The 23640-nt window shown below is 34.1% G+C and overlaps 1 protein-coding gene across 2 annotated transcripts in view; it reads left to right on the forward strand.

Moving 5' to 3' along the window:
* Positions 1–23640, forward strand: part of LOC126827156 (5'-3' exoribonuclease 1) — a 33013-nt gene that overhangs the window by 4894 nt on the left and 4479 nt on the right. Inside the window, exons 8-36 of one of the 2 annotated variants that reach the window (XM_050556387.2) lie at positions 373–460; positions 695–863; positions 1814–1881; positions 2254–2388; positions 2870–2939; positions 3523–3646; positions 4404–4493; positions 4758–4914; positions 5465–5584; positions 5819–5988; positions 6392–6518; positions 6959–7152; positions 7734–7865; positions 12237–12399; positions 12670–12783; positions 14188–14280; positions 14876–15132; positions 15645–15731; positions 16238–16373; positions 16578–16640; positions 17141–17343; positions 17900–18230; positions 18992–19135; positions 19778–20179; positions 20748–20871; positions 21178–21316; positions 21646–21727; positions 22701–22814; positions 23326–23431. In XM_050556387.2, coding sequence (XP_050412344.1) covers positions 373–460; positions 695–863; positions 1814–1881; positions 2254–2388; positions 2870–2939; positions 3523–3646; positions 4404–4493; positions 4758–4914; positions 5465–5584; positions 5819–5988; positions 6392–6518; positions 6959–7152; positions 7734–7865; positions 12237–12399; positions 12670–12783; positions 14188–14280; positions 14876–15132; positions 15645–15731; positions 16238–16373; positions 16578–16640; positions 17141–17343; positions 17900–18230; positions 18992–19135; positions 19778–20179; positions 20748–20871; positions 21178–21316; positions 21646–21727; positions 22701–22814; positions 23326–23431 — 4202 coding nt within the window. The remainder of the gene's footprint in view (positions 1–372; positions 461–694; positions 864–1813; positions 1882–2253; positions 2389–2869; positions 2940–3522; positions 3647–4403; positions 4494–4757; positions 4915–5464; positions 5585–5818; positions 5989–6391; positions 6519–6958; positions 7153–7733; positions 7866–12236; positions 12400–12669; positions 12784–14187; positions 14281–14875; positions 15133–15644; positions 15732–16237; positions 16374–16577; positions 16641–17140; positions 17344–17899; positions 18231–18991; positions 19136–19777; positions 20180–20747; positions 20872–21177; positions 21317–21645; positions 21728–22700; positions 22815–23325; positions 23432–23640) is intronic. The other variant, XM_050556388.2, reaches the window with a different exon arrangement.

Here is a 23640-nt window from a genome sequence, read left to right on the forward strand (position 1 = left end):
AACAAGTCTTACATTAGCATACATCAGAATGAAAACGAGAGTCAATATGTTTAGTGAATAATTATGGTAGCCTCAGAATTACCATGGAAACGCTTGAAGGAGGAGGTCACTGTACTCAAATGTATGCAGTTTTAAAAATCAACAAATAGTGAAAGTATGGTAGTTCACGAATCTATTTAGCTAATATGCTGGCGTATTTAATGACTCCCCCCGAAGATAAGTCAAGTTTTTCGAGAGGCACGAGAGCTAAAGCACACCTTAAACGTGAAGGACTGGATCTGAGTATAAATCCACACCTCCAGAAGTTTTTGAAGTACATTTCTTAGATCAATTTTTTTAAAGCTATATGAAATTTGATTTTGTTATTTTCAGACCAGCTACCCCAGAAGAAACAACTTTTCATTTACTACATCTGTCGTTATTGCGAGAATATATAGATTATGAATTTGCTTCTGTTAAAGTAAGTACAACATTGTATACAACCTTGCTGTTTATGACAGACTAATTTTACCACTGACAGTCTTGCTTCACATTTTGTAATGTAATCTTGAATATGAAATTACTTAGTACCTGTTTGGATGATAAATAATTGTTCAATATACTTTATTACGTATATTAGTATCAGTACTATCACATGTTTTGGTAATGTAATAGTATTATCATTTATTAATATGTATTTTCTTGTATATTTCAGCCATTATTATCATTTCCATATAGTTTAGAGAATATAATAGATGATTGGATATTGATGGGTTTTCTAGTAGGAAATGATTTTATACCCCATCTACCATATTTACATATTAAAAATGATGCTCTTCCAATGTTATGGCAAACATATATGCAAGTTCTACCAACATTAGATGGTAAGTACCTTAGGGCCATGGTGACTAAATGAGCAGGACACAATGTAACCCGGGTATCATTTAATCTTGTGTATTTAGCATTAATTTCTTTTACATTCATTCAATATCAAATATTTGTTTAAAAATTAGTAAAAATTGTTTAAAATCACCAAAAATCATCTAATTGGTACTTGTGTCCAGTTTAAAGCTGACCATTCAATTTTGATAATGTGTGTTGTACAAGTGTTTAATTTCTAGATCACTGTTAAAAAATAAACAACCCAATTAATTATTGATATACAATGATTCATTTTTGAACAGTGGTCAGGAAATTAAATACTTGTAAATTGAACACTCATTATCAAAATTAATCTGTCAACTTTAAACTGGACACAAGTACAAATTAGATGATTTTTTGTGATTTTAAATGATTCTTACAAATTTTTAAACAAAGATTTGATATTAAATGAATGTGAAAGAAATTAGTGCTAGATACACAAGATTAAATGATACCCGGATTACAGTGACATTGGCACACTAACCTGGAGGTTCCGTGTGCGATTCCTACATTGGTTGAGAAAGTAAGTGGTGCAGGACAGTGGGACGAAAAACCAAGGTCCTGTGTACACATTGGCATGTATGTAAAAGATCCCTTGTGTAAGAGTATACCGTAGTGTTGCTATCCAGGTAATTTCCCTCATAATACACTGTTTGGCAGTCGGAGCAGAACAGTAGGACTTAAACCCCATTTCATTTCAGATTATGGCCCAAAAAGTTTTTAAATGCTGTTAATATGAACTATTAACCCAATTCACTCTTGTAGACAGGGCTTTATCGCGGCCCTAAATTGGGTTACTTTCTCTCACTGTTCTGCACTGACTGTCATCACTTCATATACACCCTTACTTTGTATACTATTACTGTATAACATTTCTGATATTTTAATTCAACATTTACCCTTAATTTTCTAGGTTATATTAATGAAGGTGGTCATTTAAACCTAAAAAGATTTGAAAAATATATCACAACATTGTCCAAGGTAGGTATATAGATGACATGTATTTTAGTTTACCGCAATATATCGGCACATTATAATTTACTGTCTTGATGGTCATTTGATCTAAAATTGAACAGAAATATAATCTTTAACCAGGTCACAGATGGCATATACTTTAGATTGTTGAAAATTCTGTCGTTTTTCTAAAAAAATCTGCCTGATTCCAAGAATCTAGCAACTGTATAGCTAATAAAATTTAAAATGTTTTTAAAAGATTACGAAAAGAATCACTATCTTAGACTGAGCAAGGAGTCCTTATATAAGTTGGATGCATATTGTTTCCTATAGAGTTGTATATTAATATAGGTTTAGTTGTAGATAGGTTTAAATATAACTGTATTGTATTTGTTTCAGTTTGATATAGAATCATTCAATGATCAGTTTACTGATATTAAATGGATGGAAAGTAAAGTTGGCAATAAACATATCAATGAATCTGCCGGTAGAGCTGCAAAAGAAGAAAACCGAAAAAAAGAAGAGCGTCAGAAGGTAGGTCAAAATTTATGGGTACAATCATCGTCTTATAGTCAGGCAGATTTTATTGCCAAAAATACTATTACCACCGTGGATAGATCAGATTGCCGAATTGTCGGGCAACCCTCATTGCACAAAACTCTAAGACTAGAGCAATCTTTTAGGACAAATCCATGACAGTACAGTGCAGATTTGAGGTCAAATGATTATGAGGATACTCAATTGAGAAGTCTGAACTTGAATTCTCTCAGCCCCTATAAAGATGTCATTTTGAATAAGCATGAGAATTTTAGATGATGAGGCATGTGTCAACAGTGAAAATACAATGTCGATCAATTGCCATAGCTGAAACATGATTATGTAAATATTTTGCTTACACCAAACCTGGGACAGAACTCATTGGTGTGTCAAACAATTTCTATTCTTCCAGTTCGGAACGTTTTGGACTGACTCTCAGTCTTAACCATGGTTTTATTATACCATTTTTTTTCTTTAGAAAATGGCAGATTTGAGTCCGTTTGCAGCATTTAGTATGCATGAAGATAGTGAACCCTCCGATGATCCCAGTAAGTCAATATGTATTTTATTTAGTCGTATATTGTAACAAGAAATTAACATATGCCTTAATCTGTCACCAGTCATGTTAATTTCAATGCACAGTTATGGTTTGTAACAAAAACTAAATTTTCAAAACCATTAAATTTATATACACTTTAACGATGACATGCTTTAGATGCAGGAGGCCTTGTCGAATAAGGCATTGGATCACTAGTCTGGAGGTTTCTTGTTCGATCCCAGTGTTAGGCAAGATAGTTCCTCAAGATTTTGAAGTTTGCTTTCCCCATGCTTCAGGCGCAGGACAGAGGGCACGTCAATAAAAGGTGTCTAGTGTATACCATTGACAGAAGGTTAAGGATCCCATTACAGTTGGAAAGCAAAATAGGCTGAGTTAAAATTTCCCCCTTAGCAAACTGTATAGCGTGTTAGCCCAGTTGGTTCAGAAAAGTAGGACATTTAAACCCCATTTCATTTACATATTTTGATTTCTTGTTATACAGCACCCCCTTTTTTAATTCATATTACACAACGGTATATTAGCTTATAAATATTTTTTATCCATTGTTACAAGTTTGATTTATATTTGATCAGGTACAGATCCGTCCATAGATAAAACTGATGATGAAGACGATGATTTTGATACATTTGATGCTGAATTTAGACAACATAAAAGAAATTATTATATGGATAAATTAGAATATGAAAATGTCACAGCGTAAGTTAATTAATTAAATTAGTAAAAAAAATGGTTTCTAAAGAAAGATCTTGAAAGTAACAGCGTAAATTTCATAAATTTGATTGGATTCTTAATTAGTAAACAAATTACTTTTCAAAGAATGAACCTAAATGTAGCACTGTAAATGGTTAATTAAATAATTCTTAATTAGTAAAAAATGTTTATGAAAGAGAACCTAAATGTCACATCTAATTTCATTAATTGAATGGATTCTTAATTAGTAATCAATTCTGTGGCAGATACTAGTAATACATGTATGATGGAAGTATGGTAACTGAATTTACACCATTACAGTGAGTACCTGTAGGCACACTGATCAGCAGTGAATATTCACTAAGCCGCTACAATCACTGATAGGGATGACATTGGTGTAGCTTAATGAGCCCCCAATATTAACTTTTTTCCTTCTGCAAATACAATTCTACAACATTTTTTTGAAGCATTAGAAAAATAATTAAAGATGTTTGATGTATTTGTAGGTAAAAAATATTTCCTATTTAGTGTAAATGGGTAGGTAAAATGAGTAAATGGCACCATTCTACTCGGACCAGTAACGTCTTATGTAAACAATGCGTGCGCCATTGAGCCAATGATTGACGACACATGATGAAACGTCACATGTTAAAAGCTGTCGTCTTTTACAGAGCTATTAGAGGACCTTTGTAATACTGCTGTGAAACAGATTGATCTGTAAATACTAAAAGTGTTTAAATAAAGTAACATGTTTATATTATAGAGATGTATTAGAAGATCAAGCTGAAGGCTATGTTTTAGCTATACAGTGGATTCTACTGTATTATTTTGAAGGTGTTCCATCATGGGGCTGGTAAGTTTCTTATGACGTCAATATTAAAGACACTATCAAATGTTTTAAGATACTATATCTGTGATTATAAAGGAATAGAAAAGGAAAAGTACCAATAGATTGATCAGATAAATAGATTTTGTTTGACTGTCAGTGGAAATCAACAGAACAAGACAAAGTATTGTCTTAATGTAATGCTGTAATGAAATATGTCCGAATTTCTATAGTCACAACAATTTGTGTAAGTGTGTTTTTTATGTAATTTTTCTCTGAACTTTATTTCAGGTTTTATCCCCATCACTATGCTCCATTTATCAGTGATGTCAAGAATTTTAGTGATATGAAGATAGAGTTTGATTATGGGAAACCTTTTCTTCCATTTCAACAATTAATGGCTGTATTACCAGCTGCTAGTAAAGATCTGTTACCGAAACCATTACAGGTAATTTAAGAGGATAATCCTTCATTTCTAGGGTTTATTTTGTGTTGGGTAAAAGTGAATTCATAGCATCATTGTCTTATAGATCAAGCATGGCAGGTTTACTTATGCTGTCATTCTTTCTAAATTTGTAGCATTGTTTCATTTAAAATCTGCAAAGTTTTCACTTTAAAGGTACAATGTGTAATACTAATAGGTGTTGTGCTGGTGGCACAGCATGATTGTAGTATTTAGTTTGATTCTACACTGCTGATTCAAATCATTGATTAACTGAAATTACTTTTCTATACACAGCATATTTATGGATAGCTTCACCTGTCACATTCATTTTCATTCCAGTTGAATTTGCACATGATAGATTTACATACTGAATTGCAATAAAGATAGTCTTAGAATATCCTTAGTTTCTTATGATACCTCTTGTTACTGAGAATCTGTGTGGGATGGATGTTCTCTCGGTGGCAAGTTCACAGGGCCAACAGCTTTTAAGTGTTAACACGTTGGACATTTGAAGATTTTTATTTCAGTAATAATAAATTTTTTAAAATTTCAGACATTAATGATAATGGACTCATCACCAGTTATAGATTTTTACCCACAAGATTTTAAAACTGATTTAAATGGCAAACAGCAAGAATGGGAAGCTGTTGTTTTAATTCCTTTTATTGAGGAGGTTAGACTTATATTATTCAATTAGCTTTCCCACAAAAAATTACTTTCTCAGAACAAAACCATGAAACATTAAGATTGATTAATTTGATGGTTGCCCAATCAAATAGTTAAATAAACTGTGATAAAATGTCAGTGATATAGTAATACATTACTAAAGATTTAGACCTTTTATATGTAAAACTGTATTTTATATATTTCTCGGTTTATTTGTTTATATATTTTATTTTGTTTACAGAAAAGATTATTAGATGCAATGGATACCCAGTATAGATATTTAAGTAAAGAAGAAATATCTCGTAATAAACATGGTCCATGTTTAATGTATCAACATAGTGTTGAGTCCCAGGGTGTTTATGTTTCTCCCTTACCTCTAGTATTTCCTGATATTGGTGCCAATCATTCCAAGTAAGTTAATCAAGTTGGAATCGATCATCACTGGTTCCAGCTATTGTATCTATTAAAAATGTTTTTAGAACATGTCTAGTTACAATTTGGTATTATCTTTTATTCAAACAAAGCTTATTTTGCCTTATTTATGGAAATGAAATGAAATGGGGTTTAACGTCCTACTGTTCTGCTCCTGCCTTTTTTATGGAGTAGGGTTGTCTGGTTAACCATAAGCTTTTTCTCTGAGGGCCTCTAGTTTCCTGTTACAGCTAAAGACCCCTATGTGAACTAGTTTGGGTTGAGTGTATGTTAACCATTATTGATTAATTCTGATTACTTAGTGTTTCCACTCAGATTTAAGGTACAGATTTATCTCATTTTTTTCAAGAACAAAAACTATTTTTTCAATTTATCATTTTAGATTAACAGAGATACCTATAACAGAATACATCGTCGATCCAAATAAATTACGTAAAGGTTTAATGGATGGAGTTAAATTAGATGTTTATTTCCCTGGATTCCCTACACTAAAACACATACCTCATAAGGTAAGCTTATACACTTGATTCACACATACCTCATACAGTAAGCTTATACACTCGAGTCACACTAAAACACATACCTCAGAAGTTAAGCTTATACACTTGAGTCACACTAAAACATATCCCTCATAAAGTTAACTTATACACTCAAGTCACACTAAAACACATACCTCATAGGTAAGCTTATACACTTGAGTCACACTAAAACACATACCTCATAGCCAATTTTATACACTCGAGTCACACTAAAACACATACTTCATATGGTAAGCTAATACACTTGAGTCACACTAAAACGTATATGTCATAAGGTAAGCTTATACACTTGAGTCACACTAAAACACATTCCTCATCAGGTAAGCTTAAAGTTTATTTTACTTAGATGACTTCTTTATAATCATGTTGAAGTTTTCTTTTCTTTTAATGGAAAATGGCATTGTTTTCAGGCACATCTCAGTAGTGATGGAGTAAAAGTGTTCCAGCAAAGTAGTCGAGGACAGAATATGATGTTAGATATAATACCAAACCCTGTCAGAGATACAGAATTAGTAATTAAAGAATTATTGGATAAAACAACTTATGTTGGCTGGCCACATTTATATGAAGCTAAAGTTGTTAGTATCATGGATGGTGCTGTTAAGTAAGTATCCTAAGTCAAACACAAATTAATTCTAATATGATTATCCTTAGTACATGTGTAAACACAAGTATTTACTATAAATGTTTCCTGTGAATACCCTTAATATGGATTTATTATGCTGTCACCCCTGTCTGTCTGGACATCCATTTACGTTTGTTTGTGGACACTCTACAGGTCACAATAGAGGCTATAGTTTTTAACATATATGTTTAGGGGGGTCGGATGGCTGAATGGTTAGCACGTGCGCGCTGTATCATAAGGCCTGTCATTGAGTCAACTGGCGTGGTTTCGAATCCCCGGTTGTACGTGACAAGGAGTAGGGTCGTCTGTCCAACCTCGTGGGTTTTCTCCGGGACCTCTGGTTTCTTCCCACTGCTAAAGACCCCTACGCGCAGTCGAATTATTGAAATAAAATTAAACCATATGTTAGTCCCGAAATGACCTAGTTTGTGTTGAGTGGACGTTAAACCCCATTTCTCTCTTTCTCTCATATTTGTTTTGATGCATTTTGATAATATATGAAAGTACTTGTATTTTTAAATGTGTTGAACATACGGTATCTGGGGTTTTTTCCCTTTTAGATATGATCTGGTAGAAGAAAGTCCAAGTAAAGGAAAGAAATCAAAGAGTCCAAGATATGAGAGAAGAGTACAGGATTTAACGAGAGATGAAGCTCAGATATTTTATCGTACTGTTGATAATATTAAAGAAAGGTATACTATCTTTACTAATATTATGTTTTCACTCTTTTATCGTACTGTTGATAATATCAAAGAAATGTATATTATCTTTACTACTGTTGACAGTTGGAATTCGATGTAAGAGTAGGCCGTAGTGCCCAGTTCGGAGCAAAACAGTAAGACGTTAAACACCATTTCATTTCTTTACTACTGTAAAGCCTTTTCTTTGTTTTATTGATTAAAGGAGCTAAATCACTAACATTTGGGACTTAGAAATTGACACAATTGGGTCACAACTCATATAATACTGTAATATGAATGTATATAAACTGATATACATTCAATGGTTTCCGTTTTTACTCTAATTTCAAATCAGTTATGTTCCGCGAAATAAGCCCGCAGTCTCAATTGAATTCAAGTTCCTAGCGTCTGGTTATTCCAGTCTACATACGCCGTTTGGTTTGGTGCAATATGTCTAGCCTCGTTCCTCGAGTCTCTTGCTAGAACTGGGGCTGAAACGCATTATGGTACACGATTCGTGTACCAATGGCAAAATGTTTATTTTGTCTTAAATATTGGATATCAGAAGCCCATCTTTTTCCAGTAAGATCACAGCATCAATGTTGATTTAAATTGACAAATAATTTGTGTTTTCAATGTTGAAGATTTTGGATGATATTGAGTTAGAGACTTAGCTACTTTAAATTTGTACTGTTCTGGAAAGACTTAGAATCTTATATGAAAATAACTATTTTTTCAGGCCTCGAATTCTAATCTTTTTAGGGCCCTGCCATTTTGGCCTCGGGTTTTGGCCAAATTTAGGGGCACCAAGGCCAATGATGGGGGCATCAAGTCTAAAAAAGTACTCTTTTGGAAGAATCAATTAGTAGTAGTTTTTGGGTAGGCTGACACCTTGGGGTATAATTAAATGTGGATTATAAATGAAACAAATTGTTTATCCATTTCAAAAATATTAATTTTTAATTTTCTTATAGTCATCAAAATAAACAATAACAGCCTGCATCATTATGCATTTTTATATTTATATGTTGTTTTATATATACTATTCAAAAAAAGTAGGGGATATTTGATTTTTAAGTGTTATTAAAGTCACCTAATGAATCTGACGAAGAAACAAATGACAAAATGAAATGAAGTTCACATTCATCGATTTATTCCAAATGATCGTTAGACTAAGTAAGGCACAGACTGACCATTATAAGGGTAAAATGATACCCGGGGTCAAACAGCAAAGTTACCACAGCATCACAAACAAGTCAGTAACGGGTAAATCCTCCTCTGTTTGCCAAACAAGCATTGATCCGACGTGGCATACTCCTAATGAGACGTCTAAGGTCATTTTGGTCCAGATTGTCCCATTCCTGTTGCAACGCAGCAGCAAGTTCTTGGACATTGGCAGGACGTTGTTGACGTTGACGTAACCTCTGTCCAAGCATGTCCCAGACATGCTCGATGGGGGAGGTAACCTGTAACGATCCTGGCCCTGTGACATCTTGCGTTGTCATCCTGGAAGATGAAACGGCGGCCATGACGTCGTGCGAACGACACAACATGGACTGCCAAGATGTTGTCCCGGTAGTACTGGCCTGTAACATGCCCTGCAACAACATGTAAAGCCGTTCTTCCAGCAACAGTGATGCCTCCCCACACCATAACAGAACCACCCCCAAATCGATCATGTCTGATGACGTTAACGTCTTGGAAGCGCTCGTTTCGACGACGCCACACCCTCCTACGTCTGTCCAAAAAATCAACAGTGAACCTTGACTCATCTGAAAACATCACATTGCTCCAGCATCGAGTATCCCAGTGTTGACGATCCCTACACCAACGACGTCTTGCCTGAATGTGATGATCTCTCAAACAAGGGATCACGCGAGGACGTCGGGCGCGAAGGTGACCCCTATGCAGTCGATTCCGAATCGTCTGGCCACTCACTCTCACACCAGTGTCTGTTTGAAGACGAGCGCTGATCTGATTTGCTGTGATGACACGATTTCTCAAGGCCAAGGTACGGATAAATCGATCCTGGGCTTGAGTTGTCGCCCTTGGTCGACCTGAGCGTGGTCTGTCCTGTACAGATTGTGTATCACGGTATCTGGACCATAGCCTGCTTATGACAGACTGAGAAACATTCATCGTCCGCGCCACAACCGCCTGTGTTGTGCCGATCTGTAGCATGCCAAGGGCACGTAACCTTTCATTTTGGGTAAGCCGACGCATATCAAAATTTGTTTTCTGGTCACTAAAACAATTAAACTGATGTTTCCACCCTGGAATTCAATGCCACAATGACTGTAACATTCAAAGTCAGAGTCGTGCAAATCTTGGGTTGGACCCCCATGATGATCCCAAGCATCACCTGCATTCCATGCGGTAGTTATTGGTGCGTTTGGGCGTCACATGTAACTGGAAATGTTTCTTCTGTTAGGTTCTATAGTGACTTTTTTCGTAGTCATTTGCATATTTTAGTATTATGCCCCCAAAATCAAATATCCCCTACTTTTTTTGAATAGTATATGTAGGATTGTTATGAATTTAATAAATACATGAACAGACATAAAAACTAAATTACGGATTAAAATTGTCCTTCAGTGCTTCACACTCTCAGAAAATTAACAGAAAATATTGGGCATTTAAATAAAATGAAACTGGCTTTTAAGGTCCTACCAGACATAGATTAATACGTCTTACATTTCAATAAACCTGTTAGATTTACTGTCCCGTAGCAACAATCATTTGATTTGTTTTACTCATCATGACGTATGGAACTGTGAAATGAAAGACTGTGACCTCTTTCAAAATTAATTTCGAGGCCTGTTTTTTATAACAATCAGCATATCTAAGCAAAGCAAAGTGAACCCCTATGAAGGCTGTACTTATTAATTTTTATACGCCCACATTTTTATGTGGACGTATTATGCCGTCGCCCCCGTCCGTCCGTCCGTCCGTCCACAATTGTTTGTGGACTCTCTACAGGTCACAATTCTTATCCGATTTCGACGAAACTTGAAATATAGGTTTATCCCCAAAAGATCTCAGCTGCTTTCGATATTGGCATGTATCGGATCGAAACTTCATGGATTATGGCCCCTGTTTGTACGAAAAATCACGTTTTTAGCTTGTGGACCCTATAGAAGTCATAATTTTTATCCGATTTAAAAAAAACATTCTATTATATCACCGTTACACCCTAAGGATGACTGAATTCGAATTTCGTGAAAATCGGCCCAAAATTGACAGACAAAATGGCCGCCATTCGTTCCCAAATAGCGTAAGAATATGGTATATCAAGGTTGTGGACCCTATAGGGGTCACAATTTTTATCCGATTTTGTTGAAACTTGAAATGTAAGTTTATAACCCAAAGATCTCGGTTCCTTTCGATATTAGTGCATATCAGACCGTAACTTCCTGAATTATGACCCCTGATTGTACGAAAAATCACTTTTTTAGCTTGTGGACCCTATAGAAGTCATAATTTTTACCCGATTTAAAAAAACGTATTATTATATTACCGTTACACCCTAGGGACGACTGAATTCGAATTTCGTGAAAATCGGCCCAAAATTGACAGACAAAATGGCCGCCGTTCGTTCTCAAATAGCGTAAGAAAATGGTATATCAAGGTTGTGGACCCTATAGAGGTCACAATTTTTATCCGATTTTGTTGAAACTTGAAATGTAAGTCTATAACCCAAAGATCTCGGTTCCTTTCGATATTCGCGCATATCGGACCTTAATTTCCTGAATTATGGCCCCTGATTGTACGAAAAATCGCATTTTTAGCTTGTGGACCTTTTAGAGGTCATAATTTTTATCCGATTTAAAAAAACGTATTATTATATCACCGTTACACCCTAAGGACGACTGAGTTTGAATTTCATGAAAATCGGCCCAAAATTGACAGACAAAATGGCCGCCGTTCATTCTCAAATAGCGTAAAAATATGGTATATCAAGGTTGTGGACCCTATAGAGGTCATAATTTTTATCCGATTTAAAAAAACGTATTATTATATAACCGTTCCACCCTAAGGACAGTTGAGTTTGAATTTTGTGAAAATCGCCCCAAAATTGACAGACAAAATGGCCGCCGTTCGTTCTCAAATAGCGTAAAAATATGGTATATCATTCAAGGTTGTGGGCCCTATAGAGGTCACAATTTTTATCCGATTTTGTTGAAACTTGAAATGTAAGTTTATAACACAAAGATCTCAGTTCCTTTCGATATATGCACATATCGAATTGTAATTTCCTGAATTATGGCCCTTGATTGTAGGAAAAATCACTTTCTTGTTAGCTTGTTCTCTATCCATCTCTCGAAAATGTGCGCGTATCCTGCCTGGCAGCCGCTGGTTTACTGTTTTTTTGTTTTTACACAGATACCATGATCGTCATGGTGTAAATATAGGCATCACATCTCTCATAATAAATGCTTGTCCTATGACTGGAAGAAAGTATGCTTGTGGTTCACATGGGAAGATAACTCTAGAAAAACAGTTCTCCACTCAACCAGTAGCGTTTGCTCATCAAGCTACAATACAGGTAATGGTATTGTGTTAGCACTAGCAGTGATACACTGTTGGTTTCATTTAGATTGTGAGGACATCTGTCCAGGCTGCAATCAGTGATATTTATTATATTCAGTAGTTTCCTTTTTGCATGATCAAGGAGATTTCAATTAATTCCAACCTAAGTTTATTAGATTAAAATTGTAAGAAGCATTCACTAATCAACATGCTTTCAAAATGACTACTGACAAAAACATTTTTTAAAACATACAATTTTAATCAAAATGTTTTTGTATGTTTGTAGAATATATCTGTTCATGATCCAGCTTTCTGTCAGTTTATGTCAATGGAAGAACTGTTCCCTGCAGAATCACCTGTGTTCATGTTAGGTTCACCACATTATGGCTGTCAGGGTCAGGTAAGTTGTTGAAACAAGGTGGACTGAAACCATAAAATTTTTATATTCTCAGCAACTACTAAACCAATTTAGTACATATGATGTTTTAAATTAGTTACAAATTGTATATAACCAAATTAGTTACAAATTGTTTATACCAAATCAGTTACAAAGTTCGTATAACCTAATCAGTTACAAATTGTTTATACCAAATTAGTTACAAATTGTTTATACCAAATCAGTTACAAAGTTTGTATTACCAAATTAGTTACAAATTGTGTACAACCAAATTACAGTGGACTCTGTTACATCTGACATAGTACAGGATTGTTCAAATATGCCGGATTAGACAGCATGATGGAATACTCAATACAGGAAGTATTATTGTACCTTCAAATACCAGAAGTATAATCTTCTTCGGTTGTATGTATTTGGTGGCAAAAATCAATATTTATGTTGTTATAGCGCTCAGATTTTTATCTCACAATGAACGGTCGGGTAATGCTTTAAAAAACAAAATGGTTTCATCACAAAAATCTTTTCAGGAGAATACCCTTTAATAATAGACAGAATGCGCATGCGGAATTCTTCAACGGTATGAAGATTAACATTCGCACTTTCCCCGCTAACTTTAAAAGTTCATTCGACAAACCTTGCCAGACTCTGGTACTCTATATTCATAGAATTGGCCGAGGTGCGCCAAATGTTTAAAAGCTTTTATGTTGAAACTACTTGTGCGTCATTATGTTGATATCAAGGTAATCAACAAAGACCAACACTAGCATTAATCTCACCGATAATTGATTGGTGATTGCTTGTCAATCTTTCGTAAGTGAACACTGACGGATTGAAGGCTGAATTATACAATATTAATTTAATGCGAATTGTGTGATGGGACCGCTGATTGATATCGTAATTCGCAATAGTCAGAATATGGATTCCTCAAGACTTTTTTGGTTGAAGTAATAAGGAAATAAATCGGGACATGAAAATGATGACGGATTTCACAGAATGCCGTAGTATTCAGAAGCTGGATGTGACAGAGTCCACTGTATTTACGAATTGTATGTGACTAAATTGTTTCAAATTGAATGAAGTGAATGTTAACTTTAACTGTTAAAGTGAGAGGTGTCCAAATTGTCTTGACCCGTGTGCTTTGTACTTTAAATCATTGAGTAGTTGTGTTTTTTTATCCCACACTTGTAATGTGACAAGAAGTAGGGTCGTCTGCTTAACCTGGTGTGTTTTCTATGAGTCCTCCCACTGCTAAAGACCTGTATGATCAAGCAAGTTATTGAAATTAAATTGTACCATATGTTAGTTCTAAAAGGATCTAGCTTGTGTTGAGAGGATGTTAAACACGATTTCTCACTTTCTGTTAACTGTTGATATTTATTGTAATTTTGACCATCTTTGTATTTGTAGGTTGTGGAAGTAGATACTGCTGAGGGTCGTGTTAGAGTGAATTTTACTGTATTAATAGAACCAGATATAGAAAAAATACTACAGAGTCAACAGGTGAGCGATAACTTACTATATAAAATACAATAGAGATACAACTGTTCCTCTTGAAGAAGGGGGGTTGGATGGCATGGTTTCGATTCCCTGGTTGTATGTGACAAGGGGTAGGGTCGCCTGTCCAATCTTGTGAGTTTTCTCCGGGTCCTCCGGTTTCCTCCCACTGCTAAAGACCCCTACGCCAAGCGAATTATTAAAATAATATTGAACCATAAGTTTGTGTCGAGTGGACGTTAAACCCAATTTCTTGCTCTCTCTCTCTCTCTCTCTCTCTCCTCTTGAAAACCTGGAACAGGTTTCATGATCAATTTAAATTTAGCAGTGAAATTAATTCTGAATTCATAAAATTGATGAACAAGTGTGTATAAATGGATAATTTGTATTGAGCAAGAAGAAAGACAACACACCTTCATTTCTAATACTAAAGATGAAAGCAGTTTTAAGTAATCCATTAGGACTACAGAAATTATTGGGGTTTTTTAGCCTTTTTAACCACATTTATGTCGTAAGAAACTGAAATCATCAGTAAAATCAAGACATTTTATCTGATTGATTTATTAAATCTGATTTTGACGGCATTATGTTTATATTCCAGGGTTCTTCCAGTTATATGCCTGGTTTTGTTGCTGCACAGAAACTAGCTATTAATACACATTTCTTGTCACGGATAACTGGAACTATTTTCTTACAACGTGGCTCTCCTGATAACCCCAGTAATGGTAAAGTTAATATTGGCTTGAATTTGAAGTTTTCTAAAAGAGGAATGGAAGTTCCTGGTTATACAAAGAAATCTGAAGATGGTTGGCTGTATTCACAGAAAGCTGTGGATACTGTAGGAAAATATATAGAAAAGTAAGTCTTCATTTTTCCGACAGTAAAAAGTTAAAATTAAATCTAGCTCTAATAATTCTTATGTATCTGGTTTTAACACTTTAACCTGGGTATCATTTAATCTTGGGATTTAGCATTTATTTCTTTAACGTTCATTCAATATCAAAACTTTGTTTCATAATTTGTAAAAATCATTTAAAATCACCCGAATTCATCTAATTTGTACTTGTGTCTAGTTCAAAGCTGACCATTTAATTTTGATAATGACTGTCCAATTTCCAAGCATTTAATTTCCTGACCACTGTGTAATGTGATAGTAGAAAATGGAAGTGAGCTCAATTCTAAATATAACAGTCAACCCTCATAAATTACAAGGTTTAATATAGTTTGTTTTAAATCATTGGACTTATTGTTATCTGTCTTTAGAAACCATGTCAATATTGTTAATTATTTCTCTCTTTTGTTGATTATTTTAACATTTGTCTCTTCACATTACCTGAATCAGTTTTTAAATTATCACAAATTTATTTCAGATTTCAAGAGTTATGTGATTTTCTCTCTAACAGTGATAATAATAGCAGTGATATGTACTCAGCTCATGATATATTTGGTGATAACTGGTAGGTTAACTTTGATTACATCGATGCAAGAAAAATCAATCAGGGCATGCGATCGGACAAATTTTGTAAACAAAGTAATAGAAATATTTAAAAGATCTAGAAGTAAACTCAGTTGAATTATGGTCCATATTGCACCATACAATATGGGAGATAGTCCACATTGGGGCTACTACCTTCTCGACAGTTAGATTACTATTTGCACACATGGATAAATTATATATTAACAGAACACAGTTTTTATGGGGTACAATCACTAGTTTATTCTAAAAGCACAACGTTTCGACAAGTATCCTCTTATCGTTATCAAGCACAAATTGTCATTGTCATTTGTGCTTGATAACGATAAGAGGATACTTGTTAATGTGTTCCTCGATCGCTAAATGCCACTAAAAGATTATAAATTATATAGTTTTGTTAATCTCTCATATTTCATGGAAATGAATATAAAAGTGTAAGTGTGCGATTGGGAAATTTGAACAACTGAGCATCATACATTTATGTTTCAGTGGTGAGAAGATAAAGGAGATTGAAGCATTTATCAAAGCATTACCCTGTTCCTCTGTGGCCCCTATTAAATCAGGTTCAGATATGGTAGATGAACATATAGTAAAAGCTATAGAAGAAGAAGCAACAAGAATACATGTAAGTTTTTACTAAATGACAAGAATCTTATTTCTGAGGTGTTTTCGAGGTTTGTGATTTGGCAATAACAGAAAATTGGTAGCAGATTTCTTTTACGAAACATTAAGTCACATTTTCATTTATTCACTAAATTTAAGTTGGTGAGAATATGGTTCAGGTTTTATTAAAATTTCACTGTATTCATTTCTTATTATTTTAATTCAGGAATTAAACAAGAAGAAAGAAAGATGTATTAAGATGCAGGTTAAACCACATTTACTATACAGGGTGAGTTAAAAAATCACATTTACTATACATGGTGAGTTAAAATATCACATCTACTGTACAGAGTGAGTTAAAATATCACATCTACTGTACAGGGTAAGTTAAAATCTCTCATCTTTTGTACAGGATAAGTTAAAAAATATCACATTTAATATTCAGGGTAAGTTAAAATATCACATTTGCAATACAGGGTAAGTCAAAATATCACATATACTGTATAGATAGGGTATGTATGTAAAGATATCACAGTTTATTGTACTGGTAAGGCAGTACATCACATCTACTTTACAGGTTTAAGTACCAGTATTCTAAAACTATACAAATTTTTCTGCTTCAGCATATGATTTCATTTATGACATTTTTGATATCAGTGACTGTACATAAAATAAATTGCTTTGATATCTAGGGTAAATTTTAAGTTTACACTATTTAATTATAGATTTTTCTGTGTCTTGTTGGGATAGTTTTACTATATTTTATTTATTTACTCATTTTATTTTCAGCCAATCATTAGTTTAGGACCTATAATGCCTGATCCTAGTGCTAGATTTGAACTATACGATAGAATAGTGATATCTAAACAAGGTTATGCTGTACCGTTTGGTTTACGTGGTACAGTAGTTGGTGTACATCCAGCAGAAAAAGAAATGGATGTTTTATATGATGTTGTGTTTGATGAAGAATTTGTTGGTGGTATTGAAGTTAGGTATGTAATCATTATTCATATGTGTCCAAAATAACCATTCATTTAAAGATCAACTAGCATTATAGAGGCCCACTATTGAGCTTTTTAGTTAGAGCAGAACAGTAGGATGTTAAATTTCCACTGAGCTTTCTCGAATTATGTCGTTCTTAAAAACAATCAGTCTTCAAAACACAAGAATATCAGGAAACAATCACTACAGATGAAACATCTACTCACATGAGTCACAAGGAATATTTTGTTGTCATTCTATTGACGATCTAGACACACAATCGATCATAACCCTGTTAATTTTGATTTACTTTATTAATTCAAAATTTATTTCTAACAGTTAAAAAAAAACCATGGACACAATTTTCTGTCATTTTGAGATTAGATTATAGTTATGTCATTTCAATGGTTATATGTGCAATGTGAACAGGGATTTGTTCAGGGGAGCAGCCTTTCTGCAAACTCTTTTTTTGAATTGCAAGTGCTAAGAGTACTTTAACATGCAAAATTAACTAGAGAAAATCTACATACATAAAATAAATAACATTTGTTTATGTTTTGTTTATAGATGTTCCAAGAACCGTGGCTATCGTGTTCCATGTTTTACAATGATTAATTTAACTTATGGTGACATGAAGGAGAAGGGAAAATTACATTTACGAGACCAAACTTCAGGTGCCAACAAATCAGAAAATAATTCAAGACATCGAGAGAATAAACCCGTCAAATATGGTATTCGTTATTCCGAGGGGTCAAATAGAGGTGGAAGGTCTGATTCCTATCCACGTAAAGGCTATGATAACAATCAGCATGGCTACAATCAGTCTCCACGAAATGCCTGGGGTAATTCAAACCAAGGTCAAGGTGGAAGCAGAGGTCAGGAGAACAGACAGGTCAAGGTTGGTGGTTGTTATGACTATTATTATATGACAGTTTCTGATATAACAATACATCCAGTCTGCTAATTTGTTAAAGGATGATTGCAATAAACTAATATATGTTGTCTTTTTTCTTTCAAGTTTCTAATTAATGGCAGAGTAAATAACATAGTAGAAATAAATCAGTGAAAAAAGAAATTCTAAAAATTTGTGAATCTGTTTAAGAAAGTATCTCTTTGAAACCAGACCAAAAAGTATGAATTAATAGGCTGAATTTAAACACTATCTTTAGTATAAGTTCAAATATATGGCTACATTGCCACATTATCTCATGTTATTCTAATCATATCATTTTTGCTGGCCTTTTTGTTGTGCTAAGATCTGAAAAGTATTAAAATCTCCACCATAAACTTTGATAATTTCAACTGGCCAATTAAAGAAAGATTCTTGTATAATGTGACATTGTTTGGGATCACCTGTTACTCCAATTAGGATTTTTTTTTCTCATTTGACGTCATTTTTTGCCACCAGATTAATTTTTGATTATTTGTTAATATATAAGACTTTCTATGATACAAGTGTTTTTAAACACACTTTAGAATAATATTTGGTTTTGACAGAAATAGCCACTCGCCAAATGTGTATCCTATTTTTGAACTTCATTTGACTTGGCAACCATTAATATTTACCCCTGAATATAATCGAAACCACAGATTGCATTAAGAATTTATCTTTTAAAGACATTGGTAACTCTGATTTGATTGTGCCTGATTTATTTTTAGATATTTAACAATGAAGGATATGATGTTGATTTTCCAAGTGGAAGCCATCCACAGTTTGTTACACCAAAAGTTAACTCTGCCCACAGAGCACCACCAAGAAAAACTTATGCAGATCTCGCTGGTAATAGTAGAGGTCGATCACAGGTAAGAATATTTTTGTCTTTTATTAATTTGACCCAATAACTCAAAAATATTTGTACACCAGAATTCGGAGTTCTATGCAATTAAAGGAAATGAAATGGGATTAACAAACTAAATTTCTGCACCGACTGAACTAATGAAGACAGAAAGTTTTGCCAATAATGAGGCGTTACCGCCTACTCTTATATCGATTTCTAACTATGAAGGGTTCTTTCACGTGCACAGCAACACATACCCTGGACCTTGGTTTTGCATCCCATTTGAATGACTAGACACTGTATTGGCCAGGTCCTCCATCTTGCACCTCTGACAAAGGAAAACCACATTTAAATATCCCAAAGAACTTACTCGGCTAACTTAGGGATCGAAACCTTGACCTCCAGTTTAGCGAACCAGCACCTTACTCACTGAGCCACCACGGCCCTGCACAAACCTAATTGTTTATATTATAGTAACAACATTTATATCTGAATACATGTTCTGTTTAAATTATTTCATATGTTGGAGGTCAAGTGGTCTTAGGATTGCACTTAAAAATACACCATATGTTAGTCCCAAGATGAGCTTTTCTGTTGAGTAGACATTAAACCTTCACACTCAACTTTGATTTTATCCTTTAATGAGCGAAATGGTTGTCTTTTTCAGCAACAATCTTGGACAGGTACTGCTGATTCTGAGTTTTCTGATATGTGGTCACAACTTCAAGCGAAATCTCCCCAAAAACCAACTACAGTAGAGCCACCTAGCCAGACAGAAGAAAACAAAGGCCCATCACTCATAGATGCAGCCAAAGCCTTGAATAAGTTATCTCCTCCTGCTGGTTGTCTTAATGTGAAGTCAATAGAGAAATCTAGTGATAGCGTACCTAACGTGAACAATTCTAATCCTGTATCAAATAGTACTAAAATAGATTTAAATAGATTGTTTGATAGTGTAGGAAATAAAAAGGTTGTTGTCAGTGATGAGTTTTCATCCCATTTTAATTCCTTGTCATTAGCAGCTGATAGTGCAAAACAGACAGAAATTTTAGGTGCTTCACCTAATGAAGTAAGTACAATTTACAAATTATACTATTCTAAAATATGATGTGAATTTGCACATTGACATGTGTTTGATCATGCACTTTGTGCAGTTGTTTAAATGAAAGTGGTGCCATTCCTGAGTAAATTTCTCGGTCAAGCCTCAAACCATCATAAATCCTACACTTCTTTCACAATCCACAGAAAAATCTAATGTAAAGTCATAATGTTGCCAAACATAAATAAGTTTTTTTTACAGGTTCATTAAAGTTATTTTTTAACATGGGTGTGGGAGGGTGGATGGCCGAATGGTAAGCTCGTGATTGTTGTATCATAAGGCCTGTCATTGAGTCAACTAGTGTGGTTTCAAATCCTTGGTTGTACGTGACAAGGAGTAGGGTCACCTGTCCAGCCTCGTTGTTTACTCCGGGTCCTCCGGTTTCCTCTCACTGTTAAAGACCCCTACACGCAAGCGAATTATTGAAATAAAATTGAACCATGTTAGTCACGAAATGACCTAGTTTGTGTTGAGTTTATGTTAAGCCCCATTTCTTTCTCTGTCTTTTTAACATCTGTGTATGTTTTATATCTTACAGAACACTGGTGATTATTTAAAACCGCATATTACAAGTTCTTTAGGGGAATCCCCTCCTGATAGTTCAGCACTCCCCAATCCTAAATCTTATGGGACACAATTATCATTGAAAGAATTATTTGATAGTGAGTAGTGTTTCTTTAATTTTATTCAGTACAATAATTGATTATAAAAGTTGTTATTGGTCAGATGTAATTTTGTATATTAATGGGTGTAAAATTATTAGTCAAATTTCTTTTTAAGGAGCACTAGAATAATTTTGAATACAAATTTATTTTATTGTTAGAGAACTGTCTTTATACATTATGTTATGGCTCAAAATTTATTGACAGAAATTAAAACATTGAATTTATAATACTTATAAAAAATCATTTAAATTTGGGCTTCTTCATTAAACTCTGAAAAACTGAAAGGTTGGTGTATTATTTTAGGTGCTAAAGAAAGTTCTGTGTCGCCATCACAGCAACAAGAAGGAACATCTAATAGAAACAAACCCCTTAAACATCATTCTAGTCATCCGCATAATCAGTCACAGCCTAGACACCAGAGTGATACATCCCATAATACAAGGTAAGTACTATTCAAAGTTATATATAACAATTATTGTTATTATTGGGAATTTTATTGGAATTTATTCTGGGATTAAACTCAATATAGCAATAAGAGATTACTTGTCGCTATAACAACCAATGTTGAATTTAATATAAATGGTTGTTGTGTTTTGTCTTTATGAAGCTTTGTACACAAATCAACCTATTAATATTATAATAATAGTTATTTCCTTTGCTAATTAGACATTTCTGAGATTTTAATTATTTTTGTGTTTCCATTGAAATACTTTTGACATAGTTAATCACTCCTATGTGTAATTGATAATGTCAATCATTATTGGATTACAGAAAACCGGTAGAAGATTTGCATAATCTGTGTGTAACAATGTTCAAACAACCACCTAAATATGATATTAATACATTCAACCAAGTAAGTATTACCAACAACATCCAGTTGTTTGGATGGATCAAAAGAGTGAGGTCCTGTGTACACAATGACGTGAACATAAAAGAACCACTGACAGTCAGAATATGATGAAGACTGGGCGGAAATGCCACTGTCCCCTCATATAGCTCACTGCAGAGTGTATGCCCTTCTTTATTAGCATGGTCAGTGGTGTAGGATGGAGGGCCTGGCAAGGGACAACATATAGTCATTCGGATGGGAAAAGAACCCTTGACAGTTGGAATTTGATTTAAGAGTAGACCATAGGCAATATTTCCCTCATGACACACTGTATTACATTTGCCAGTCTTCATTTGGCCAGTTGGGGCAGAACAGTGGGACGTTAAACCCCACTTCATTTCTTTCTTTATAAGCCCAGTTCGTGCAGAAAAGTAAGACATTAAATTTCATTTTACTTCAAATTTTTCCATAGAAAAAAGATTGCATTTTATTTACTACTATTTGACCTAGTCAAATGAATGAGTTGTCTGGGATTGTACCTGAAAAGTTTTTTTGGTTTGTCTGTTTAATTGATCAAGAAAATACATATACCAATGGTTTAAAGGGACCATAACACTCTTGCTGGCTTGACAGCTCCAGAAAAAAAAAATAGACTTATTCTAAGTACTAGATGTGTTAGTGTCCTACCTGTTGTGTAAATTATCCATTAAATCATATTTTACTTTTCCAAAGGGTTCAAAAATATTTTTAAATCTAAGTCACATTTGAAAAGGTTTACGTTAGGCTTTTCAAATCATTCAGTTGAATTTTTCCAATTTTTTAAATTAGGTGTGTTAAGATGAAATTTGTATCATCAATTAATTGGAATATTGTAAAATAGTACAATTTTTGACCAGAATAAAGATTGGGACATATTATTCAGTTACAACAAGAGTGATATTGAGCCTTTAATGACAACCATGAACCATTCTGTATAACTGATCAATTTATATTTTAGAATAGTCATCAAGTATTTGTAACCATACCAAATATGGGACGATTTAATGGTGCATCTTGTGCTACAAAGGAAGAGGCTAGAGCCAGTGCTGCTAGTATAGCACTATTACGAATGGTAGGTAGAACATATCAATTTACAGACACTTAATCATATTTATCAGCTTAAAATTAATGCATTGTGTGGCCATTGGCTTCTCATCATACATACATTTATAGCCGATTTCTTTCCTGTTTCTTGATAAGTCAGTTCTCAAATCAGTATTTTATCCTTATGTGCTTCTTGATCATGATTTATGCTATAACCTGGGTATCATTTAATCTTGAGTATTGACCACTAATTTCATTCACATTCATTCAATATCAAATCTTTGTTTGAAGATTCGTTAAAATGGTTTAAAATTACCTCAAATCATCTAATTTGTACTTGTGTCTAGTTTAAAGCCGACCATTTAATTTTGATAACGAGTGTCCAATTTACAAGTATTTAATTTCCTAACCACTGCTCAAATGTTAATCATTATACATCAATAATCAGTTGAGTTGCTAAATACACAAGATTAAATGATACCTTTGGGTTGCAGTGTTAGTTATTGTGCCTAATTTCTATTATTGTCTTTATGAATTAGGGAGGAGCTGGAGCAGCTTTTACAAGGTTTCCTGGTTTCCATGGTAATCAAGGTACTAGACAATTGTTTTCTCCCAATTCTGCTTTTAGTCCTGTATTACCAGGTGGTAAGTCATATACTGTTTATATCCAGATAAAAAATTGCTGACAAATATTTTCACAAATTTTATTTTGGGAAAGGGACATTTCTTACTTTGCTTTTCAATACATGAAATTGGTTATAGCTGCGTGAACCCTTCAATTCAATTGAAAAGTGGCACCAGTTGTTGTAGAAAAAGTCCACACACCCGGGGGGTCATCACTAATACCACGATTG

Source organism: Patella vulgata, chromosome 7, assembly GCF_932274485.2.
Source record: "Patella vulgata chromosome 7, xgPatVulg1.2, whole genome shotgun sequence".
In the NCBI taxonomy this organism is placed as follows: domain Eukaryota; kingdom Metazoa; phylum Mollusca; class Gastropoda; family Patellidae; genus Patella; species Patella vulgata.